This window comes from Coptis chinensis, chromosome 2 (genome assembly GCF_015680905.1).
Source record: "Coptis chinensis isolate HL-2020 chromosome 2, ASM1568090v1, whole genome shotgun sequence".
Taxonomy (NCBI): domain Eukaryota; kingdom Viridiplantae; phylum Streptophyta; class Magnoliopsida; order Ranunculales; family Ranunculaceae; genus Coptis; species Coptis chinensis.
The window spans coordinates 77,648,375-77,658,439 of record NC_141457.1 but is presented as its reverse complement, the minus strand read 5'-3'; the positions used below and the strand labels follow the sequence as shown (position 1 = coordinate 77,658,439).

General features: G+C 35.8%; 1 protein-coding gene across 5 annotated transcripts; it reads left to right on the top strand.

The window, feature by feature from the left end:
- Positions 1-223: 223 nt before the first annotated feature.
- On the top strand, positions 224-9,442 carry LOC147517990 (cyclin-T1-4-like). Of its 5 annotated transcripts, XR_015211662.1 has the most exons (8): positions 323-460; positions 836-1,339; positions 1,468-1,549; positions 2,819-2,953; positions 3,692-3,867; positions 7,580-7,994; positions 8,325-8,470; positions 8,655-8,855. XR_015211662.1 is itself a non-coding variant. In XM_086590015.1 (7 exons), exons 2-7 carry the CDS (start codon positions 837-839, stop codon positions 8,684-8,686), a joined length of 1,074 nt encoding a protein of 357 aa, XP_086446141.1. In that variant the 5' UTR covers positions 224-460; positions 833-836; the 3' UTR covers positions 8,687-9,442. The 5 variants fall into 5 exon arrangements, 4 of the variants coding, with proteins under 4 accessions (XP_086446141.1, XP_086446143.1, XP_086446140.1 ...); XM_086590015.1 differs by lacking the exon at positions 7,580-7,994 and having other exon boundaries at positions 224-460; positions 833-1,339; positions 8,655-9,442; XM_086590014.1 differs by lacking the exon at positions 7,580-7,994 and having other exon boundaries at positions 8,655-9,442.
- Positions 9,443-10,065: the final 623 nt, after the last annotated feature.

Genomic DNA, 10,065 nt, shown 5'->3' with positions numbered 1-10,065 from the left:
GATTGCGCACTAGGATTTCAGCATAAGATGTCCATATTTTGTTAGTGGATTCAGCGTGTTTGGGCATATTTAATGCCAACCGCTAAGTCAGAACCATTTAAAAGCCCAGCCTCAAATGAAATTTAGACAGGGCTTAGCCCAATACTATACTAGTTTTTAAACCAACACGCCTCTCTTGGCCAAGACCGCATTATTAAGGACCGAAAGGCATTGCTCACCACTAATACCTACCTAGCGTGAGTGCGTGACCCATAATCAAAGTTTTGACATGTTAATTTTTGCTTTTCAAAAGAAGAAGATGACGTGTCAAAATCAGTTAACATAAAAAAAAAATATAAGAATAAAGACGTGTACTTGAATACCTTCTTTTCTTGTCTTCTCTTTTTCTTTTTTCTCTCTATTTAAAACGACAGAAATATCGAATTTTGAAATTTCAGATCTCAATTTCTCTAAATATCAGGTATATTCCGATCTTATTCTCGTTTAATTTTGATTGTTTGAATGAAATTGAGCTCTTATTTGACATGTAGATATACTTATTAGTTTTAATCATTGATTTATTGTTACACTTTTAAATTTTGTTAGATTATTCATCATCTATGCATCGGTTTTAGCGTGGTATTGTTATTGTTTCCAAATTTGCCTGATTTTGATATCATCTGTGTATGTTATGTTACATACTTGTGTAAATTAGATGGAGAATGTGAAATTACAAAGTAAATGCAATGCAATTGGGTAAAAACAGTTTATCATATATTACTACGGGTAACGTTTGGATGAATTTTGACACCTTCACGTTTGTTGTTGTTGTTGTTTTTTTTTTTTTTTTTAGCAGGATGTTCTTCTCTCGGACGTACCAAGGTCAAGGGGAGTATTCCCACAATGACATTCAATCACTGCTTTATAGAAACAGAAATAATCACTACCGCAACAAGATGGAACCACAACACTTGTCAAGAAAAATGACACAGCGTATTTATAATGTTAATGGTAATGGTAATGGTAATGAGGAGATCATTCCTACATCCAAAAAGAGAAAATTTTCTGCCTCTTCTTGGGAAAACGGCAGGGGATACTATCAGGAATACCACAGGAGGGAAAACGCACCTTCAACCAGCAACAGTTTTTACTCTGCCCCCATAAGAGCTGACCAGAAATTGTGCCTTACGGGCGCTAAACGTGACCTGGAAATATTAGATGATGATATTGTATTTATGTCAAGGATTGAGATCGAAAGGTTGTCTCCTTCGAGGAAAGATGGCATTGATTCTCTACGTGAAACATATCTGCGTTACTCATACTGTGCTTTCCTGCAGAATTTTGGAATGCGGCTTGAATTGTAAGCTATTGATCTTTGTAATGTGTATCTTTTGTTGACATTTTCTTCGTTATATTTGGTTCATTGGTTATGTTTCACAGGATCTGTTTAAATAGTCATTAAAAGGATCACCTTGTTGTATTTTGCAGGCCACAAACTACCATTGGAACTGCAATGGTCCTTTGCCACCGTTTTTTCGTTCGGCGATCTCATGCATCTCATGATAGATTTGTGAGTTCCCGATCTCTCTTTGTTTTATTTATTTATGTTTTTTTAATCGGTACTTCCGGGTATCTCTTGTTTTTGATATGCAACATTCTCAGCTTTGAATTAGTGTTGGTTCACATATTTTGTATGATTCTATGATGTTTATACAAGTGACCAAATTAAATATGGTTTTATACTGATTTTCCTTCATCAACCACATAGCACTTCAAAGCCTTTAGGTGTAATTTAATAAATTTTATGTTCATCCACCTGGGCCTACGGCTATGTGGTTAGTCGAGCAGATTTTAAAAGTTGATATTTGGATTTTGTGGGAGGAAAGGTATTGCAGGTTGTTTGTGAGTGACGAAGTCTACTTGCAAAATATCATTTTAGGTCAAAGAGGTTTTAATGGTTTATTTAACATTTATGTATCTAAAATTTCAAAGGATGAGTGGGGATAATGGGTCCATTTGGGATGTCTTAGTTATCATGCAGATTCCTAGCCACACCCTCACTCATTGGTGCGTGATATTTGGCTTTCTCATCAATAGAATTTTTTTCAAAACAAATGGAAAAGTTTAGTCGACAGCCAAAGAACTAAGATTTGTATATGAAGTAGATCTTCTACCTATTGAAAAGTGATGTTTTGTGAAGTACTAAATTTCTATTTATTATACTGCTTGTTTCTCAAATGATTTCATTTCATTTATCATCGCGTAAATTTGAAACCTGGTTTGAATACTGTTATCATTCGCTGAACAGGTGAGAAGGAAAGAAGAGATGTTGAGAAACTTAATGTAGCTTCTTTTAGTGTTATCATTTTGTCTGTCTTTTAATGTCATGGGAAAATGTTACGAAGAATGGCACCCTTATGTCGGCACATTTTGCTAGAGTTTATTGTATGAGAACAGAATCTTCGGTGAATCAATCAAGTTGGAAGAAAAATTGAATATGTTTCCAGTCATATTTAATTCACACGGTTTGTATTGGGCCGGTACTTGAAAATCGTTATGATATTGTACTCTCTTTTACTGTTTCTTTTTGTGAAAAGAAATTTATGTCATAATCGTAGAGTTTTTCTTCCTTTTCTTGTTATTTTAGCTAATCCTCAAACCTCTTTGGTCTTATCATGGCATCTATTGTTAGTTGGTCTTGCCATCGTACTACTCGGTAGCACTACTAGTATGCGTGTTTTTTTTTCATTCTGATCATGTTATAGATTGTTCGTATATTGCATAGATCATTAGCATGGTATCTTAATTTTATTTCCTTACTGATAGTATCTATGTGCAGATGGTTGCAACCGCAGCTTTGTTCCTTGCTGCCAAGTCTGAGGAAACAGCTCGTCCTCTGAATGATGTGCTGAGAGCATCTTGTGAAATATGCCATAAGCAGGGCCTTAATTTTTTCCCCAGTCTGCTCCCCGTTGTGAGTATTTTTTTACATGATCTGTTTTATTTAACTCGGCATGCTCCTTTAGTTTTACTCCATTAGGTACTTCACTTCCAGTAATGGACCTTTACCATGATTAACGTTGAGATCTTTAGTCCCACATATGTTAGGCCACACATAAAAATATTGTAAGTCTTGGGGCTTCTCCACTTATCACCAATTGGTTTTAAGTTGTTGAGATGTTTAGTCCCACATGGGATATGTGCAAACTTGCATACATATATATATGGGCCTCTCCACTTATCACCAATTGGTTTTAAGTTTGATGTCCATCTTCTACAATTAAGAACTGATTTTTTTGAGGAAATGATCTCCCCGCTATGAAGTTCATTCTCGGGAAAAACTAGCTCATTTGAATATAAACCACACAAAAAAATTATGTGCAAGATTTTAGGATTTATCCAATGCGAACAATTTTTCAATTTTGGAACACTCTTTTCTTAAGGTTAGACATATTCAAATGATTTGATTTCTTTTTAAGGATGATCTCCACAGTGGAGTATGATATTTGTATATACAGCGGACTGTGATCCTAACAGATAAAATATCTGTGCTGTTAACCGTTGACATTTTGAAGCTCATTGTGAACAGTTTGATATAGCACTTTACAAGAGTTTGTTTATACTAATGTGATGTGTTTTGACAGTTGAAACGTGCAGCTTTGACATTGTCTTGATGCATAGCATTAACTTACTGACCTTATGTTTTGAGCAGGACTGGTTTGAGCAGTATCGAGAACGGGTGACCGATGCAGAACAAATGATACTAACGACACTGAATTTTGAGCTTAATGTTCAGCATCCATATGATCCTCTGACATCCGTCCTGAGTAAATTAGGGCTTTCACAAACTGTTTTGGTGAACCTGGCTTTATGCTTGGTCAGTGAAGGGTAAGTTTTTCACAAATGGTTTATGCTTTAATCTTAAAAGAAGTACTCTTCTCTGGGAACCTAAAAAAGAATAAACTCTAACATTTTCCTTTATTTTGGCTATCTGTCTGACATTCCTGACCAAGTTATTTGGCATCGAGAATCACTATTCGAGGAACTTGACTGTGTAGTTGTTTACTTGTATATATTATGCAACTGTTCCATAGTATCTTTCTCAGAGAATTGATTCACTGTATTGGGAGGATGTTTGAGGTGGATAAGCTTCGTTGGAGTATGTGAAGGGGTTGATCGTTACTTTACAAGAACCATGGAGGTTGAGATGAGGCAGGAAAGCTTTAGACATTTTTTTCTCTCTCTATGTTGGAACCACCCTGGCGTATACTCTTACATTTCTTTGGGGATATGTAGTGCAATATACATTGATAAGTTGTTCAAGGGGCAAAGGTTTAGGTTGCAATAATGTGCTGGGACTCGTATGCAAAAGAAAGCGGAACAAGCGATACATAGATTTTATCAAAGCAAGAGTACTACCCCTCATTCATAGGATCCTCTCTCCTATATAATGCAATAAAAAGAAATTTCCAAGTTGTACTCCACGTGGACAGTATATGTGTTTCTCTTGCAGATTCTTTCTCTGCTGTTTTCTTTGTTTTCATCATTCTTTTCTAATTTAAACTTAAGTCTTAAGAAAACTTATTTGGGTCCAATAGTAACTGCACGTTATCAACTGCAATTCTTTTCTGGTCTTTTCTTTAACTCGTAATTCTATACCTATCATTGTAGGCGTATAATGGTCTGCATTATCACCTTTGTTAGAGTTACTAGTATTTTATTAATTATAATTAAGAAGGAAAAATTTCTTACAATTTCTGATCATTCATTTAGATAAATAAGTTTCTGATGATTTTAATAATTCGTTTGAGAGGTGGTTCTTTCAAAATGTTTTCATTTCTAGATAGTCAGACAGATCTCAACACATAACAGTGTCAACCTTCTTTCTTTTGTTTCAAAATGGTGTTGCTCCTGCTTCAGGTCTAGCCAGACCCAGTGTAATCAGTTGTACCTTTTGTTACCATACGTGTATGAAGCTAGGCACACTGGTTTCAGAAGGTAGTGTGTGGATAAATTTTCTTTCAGTGTCATTCTTCTCCTTTTTTTTTTGGCTTTTGGCGTGATTTGGTAATGCGTCTTTATTTGGTTTTACATGCATGATTACTCTGCCTGTCTTTTATGGTGTTGTGTATTGATTGTTTAAGATGGCCTATTAATTGCAGGGTCATCACAAGAATAGCATGCTCACATGTTTGGTAGTGTTAGCTGGCGGATTGATATGCTGTTCTTTGCTATGCTGTTGATGGAAAGTTTTGTTTTACATCGAAGTGTTCGGGCAATATATACCATAAGACCTAGACTCTTGGTCATTGGTTATTACCTTATTGGAGATAACCGTTGACCTTCACAAACCGTTTGTTGTCTACTTGCCTAGTTTCCAATGATCCTGCAGTAACCTTTTACAAATGAGAAATTTGTGTAATGTTTACTGCAGTGCTTGAATAGTGCTTATACCACTGATCTGGATCATGTGGTCATGTTGTCAACACATGACATGGACTTGATGAAGAATAGAGTGTTAGCATTCTAGCTAAAAGTTTTCTTAAATTGACCTAGATTAAAGGTTGGAGTATTTCCCTGGGTATACTTAATGGTAAGAAAAAGAGAAATTCTACAACATGAGCATAATGATGAATTGTTATTTTTTTCTAGAAAAAAAAAAAAAAAAAATTTCTCTAACAAGATTGCGTTACTGTTCCTCAAGATTGCATTACTTTTCCTTCAGAAAATGAGGGTTTTGGCAATTTTCTCTAAATAAGATTTTGAGATTTCGACATTTTGGTCTGCTGGAGGATATATGTCTGTGTTACAGATTGTTGGATTTTTTTTTAAGCATAGATGGATAGGACTAACATTCCACAGTCTTCGGAGTATCCTAATGTACATCCTGATGGAACCCTCACGGGTGAGAATGAAAGGTGGCCTTTAGTTTTGCCCTGTGTTTGAATCACATGAGATGAATTTATCTTTAAACTTATCTCCATGTTATACTGAATACCTACGGATTAAGGCTGCGACAGTGCAGCCTCAAATTTGTTCCAGGTGGTTACATGAGTCTTCAGCTTAGCCCAGTTACTGAAATGTCAAGTGGGGTATTGTGACAAAATTGCAAGGATGATTTGGTTCTTGCAATTCTTTTGTGCTATTAGGCATACAATACACTATCCTTTGTTTTCATTGTCCAGAATCATGACAATGCATAGTTGTAGTTGGGTCAATATGCAGGTTTGTCTTTCAGAATGTAAAGTCAATTATTCAAAGTGTTATGTTTTTCCTTTATTAGCCATTTTTTTTCAGCTTGCATCAGTTGCCATAGTATGTGTAATTTGTTTATACTTCAGTTTCTAGAACCTTTTGTCTCTTATTCACTTTGGGTTTAGTAGCGGTGTTCTTAAGGCTTCACCTACCTCCCCCCCCCACACACAACCTGCAAAGTGATTTGATATTATTTTTTGGGGTCTAGTGTTGAATCTGCTTTACTTCAAATCATTAACTGTTTTTTAACCACTGCGTTTTTTTTTGTTATCTTTGTTGTCGTCTATCTGCAGCCATTTGGAAGTAGGGACATGTTTTGAAATATACAAAAATGTTATGGGTTTGTTTGGGTCCAATGGGAACATAGATACTAAAAGTGTAATGAAGCATCTGTTCATACTCACACAGGTGCTGTCACACAAAGAAAAGTTACATGGAGGAATTGTTGGCAGCTTAAATTATTTAGTTGCGACTTCTATTCAGTTCCATGAATAGTTAGTCAAAGGGCACCTTCCCCGTCATTTGGGGTAGTATGTACAGTAATGATAGTAGTCTGGCTGATTATCTGGCTGTCCATGAAACTGGAAAACTGAATTATATGTTTCATAAATCCTCAATATTTATATACATTAGTATGATTTATTATTATTTCTCCATTGTTGTCTAGATGGGGACGTGGATGCGAAGTATCGTGTCACACTACTGTCTTCATTTAACATGTAACTAGCCTAAAATGTACTCATGCTTAAGAAAATGAATCAGCTAATCATGAACTTTTTTAACCTATTTACGAACTCCTATTCCCAGATCCTTAAATTAGTTAAGTGTATCTTTATTGACTATATATAGTTCCTTTGAGTATGTTTTCTAATAGCCAAGTTTGTTGTATTTGATTTATCAAAAGGTGAAATTTATAATCTTGGTTTGTGTTATTATATTGTCTTGGTTCTAGTTTGGTCAATAGGTCTAGGAAACTATGTTTCTGATTACTGGATTTCAAAACCTTTTTTTTTTTTTTTTTTTTCGAAGATTAAGCTAGGGTTAGGCAGACCCTCACCTGTATTTATTGAATCCTCCTAGAGTACAATCTATCATTAATCTCCTCCCTTACAATCTTGTCTGATACAAAGTCTAGAGGGACAAAACAAATTAAGCTATCCTCATTACAATTGTATAGAGAAGCTAGGTCGTCAGCTTCAAAAACCTAATTGTAGTGTTTCTCTTACTGCTACAAAAGAATTTGCATTTATACTTTATTTATAATGGAATATTTACATAGATACCTTTGAATTATCTGATTATCCTATATAACATTTGTTGTTTTTTGTTGTCAAATGTATACTAGTGGACCTTCAGGACAGCTTTCTCTAGTGGTAGTGGTGGCACCCATTTCATCAGTATCCTGAGCATATGTTTGCATGTTTCTTGGTCCCTTGCATCACACATTCCAAATTCCCGACTTTGATCTTTATGTCCTGCATTATGTTATCCTAAAAGTTTGGGCCATGAACATGAAGCGTGCATTTGGCATGCTTTTCAATTAGTAAACCATTGAGCAGAAGATACAGACATGCACTTTGAGACATCTATTCTCTTATATTGCTTTACAAATTTGCAATACTTATCGTATTGAATTGTGTCCGGATGGACCACTGGAGAATCAGAATTGAGCCTGTCATATTGCTATAGTTTTGGTTCTCTGTCAGCATTTGCAGAAGATTCTTGGCTAATTTTCCACATGGTGGCTGCTTTAATAGTTGGTAAGGATAAGAATGTTAAAGAGTCAGGCTTGCTTTGCATGTTTGGGAATATATAATTTAGATTTAACTTTCCTCTGTCCCTGTGAGACTGATATAGACTCTGTTGATGTGGAAATACCGATTTGCAAGACATTACCCTGTTCATTTATAGACTTCGTGAAGATGGCTGGTTACACAGTATTTATTTTTCACCCTGTTCATTTATAGACTTCGTGAAGATGGCTGGTTACACAGTATTTATTTTTCAAATCCTAAATTATCATGGGGTTGTATGTTTTATACAGTCCTATCAGGCAACTAAGCTCAGCTATTCTTTTCTTTTTTTGGCAGGCTCCGAAGTTCTTTATGGCTTCAATTTAAACCTCATCATATTGCTGCTGGAGCTGCATATCTTGCTGCCAAAATCCTTAATTTCGATCTTGCTACTCATCATGGAATGTGGCAAGAGTTCCAGACAACACCGTCCATTTGCCAAGGTATAGAATATTTACCTTAATTCAAAGTTATTTGGAAGTATTACTCTCGTAGTGAAATCTGACGTATAGTTAATCTGCCAAAATAAAATTTTCTATATATTTATTTCAGTTTTTCACTTGTTTCCTCATCTCTTTTTAGGAATTAACTATAGTCCTTAAGCCATGTGTTATCATTGAAATGCAGATGTGGTCAAGCAGTTGACAGAGCTCTTCTAGAACGTAATTATAAAATAACGGGTTTTACATCAGCTGAACTTGTCAGATTTGTATGAAGAGATTTTGTGCTGTCTAGGAGTTTGTGAAGGCTTATAGAAAGGCCAGGTTTTTGTTTTGAGACTGGGTTTCTTAAACCCCTAAGAGAATTAATATAATTGATTGTGTGCAATTGAAGTGGGTCATACCTTAAGGAATATGCGTCAGTGAACTTCTGAAGAAAGCCTTGTAGTACAGTTTTTCACTTTTTCCTCAATTACACCCAACTTATCTCTTTTACCCAGAAAAGAATACACCCAGTCCCATAATTGGTGGTGTTGGGGACCTGGTTCCCATTTCTCAAGGTGATAAAAATAAATTTGGAACAGATGTGCATGATATTGAGCTTAATCCTAGCAACAGAATGTCTTCAAGGAATTATGGTCTGGTCTTGTAGCATAGTTGAAAGGAGTCGGTATCAGAGTTTATCCTGTAAGGGGGAAGAAGTAACTTGAACGTCAATGATGTTCCTGCTGTTTCTTGCCTCTTCCGTTGATTGTGCTTCACCGCCTCAGTTGTTGTATACAGTTGTTTGTTATGTGGGTAATGTGATTGTTCAGTTGTAAAGCGTCAGCTAAACGCTAAAACAATAGGTTCAAACATGATATGTGGTTTGTAGTGCTGGTTGGTTGGTTATATAGGCGATGATACAGAATGTGTTATGGTACTCAGTGTTTTACTGTTGGAAATATTTATGAAAAGTCATTTTTTAAGAAATAATATTACCACTGTTTGGCATCCAATTGAAAAGTTGGTTTAGGTATGGAGAAAAAACCGCTAGTTATGAAGCGCAAAGTTTGCTGCTCTATGTTACTACTAAGTTTGATCCTCCCCATTCCCTTAAAAGTGGAGGGAGTGGCGGTGGAATTTGCCCCTTATCTCCATAGTACTCTATATATATAGAGTAATATTGAGGAATAGAGAGTGCATTCCAAGCGAGTTGGTTTGTAAAAACCCAAACGGGGCCACTTGAAGTGGCGTGGAATGCATTTTAAAAAAAAAAAAAAAAAAAATTCGCACTGATCGAAGTGGTGAAGAATGGTCTGAACCATTGGACACCAAAATTGACTCTCCATCCTCAAAACACTGTTTCATTCTCAAAACACTGTTTTTTGGTGGAATGGAGATAGAGGGTGATGCACCATTGAAGTGGGAACAGTTGATGGGAGATGAAAGCACCCATATTTCCATTTACCCAATAGGCTTTCTACTTGCATCATTAACGATTTCAGAGTCAATTTGCAGTGACATGAAAGTGAAAATACCCCGCAGCACCCATGCCCTGGATTCTGGGTTCGCCAGTCTCTTGTTGCCTCAAAGGCAAAAAAGAATAATTCCTCTAC

Bases quoted from the DNA above. Each gene is read 5' to 3' on its own strand.
- LOC147517990 (XM_086590015.1), top strand. From the start codon at position 837: ATGTTCTTCTCTCGGACGTACCAAGGTCAAGGGGAGTATTCCCACAAT. The intron at 2,954-3,691 runs GTGAGTATTTTT...TGTTTTGAGCAG, and splicing joins TCCCCAGTCTGCTCCCCGTT to GACTGGTTTGAGCAGTATCG. The intron at 8,471-8,654 runs GTATAGAATATT...ATTGAAATGCAG, and splicing joins AACACCGTCCATTTGCCAAG to ATGTGGTCAAGCAGTTGACA.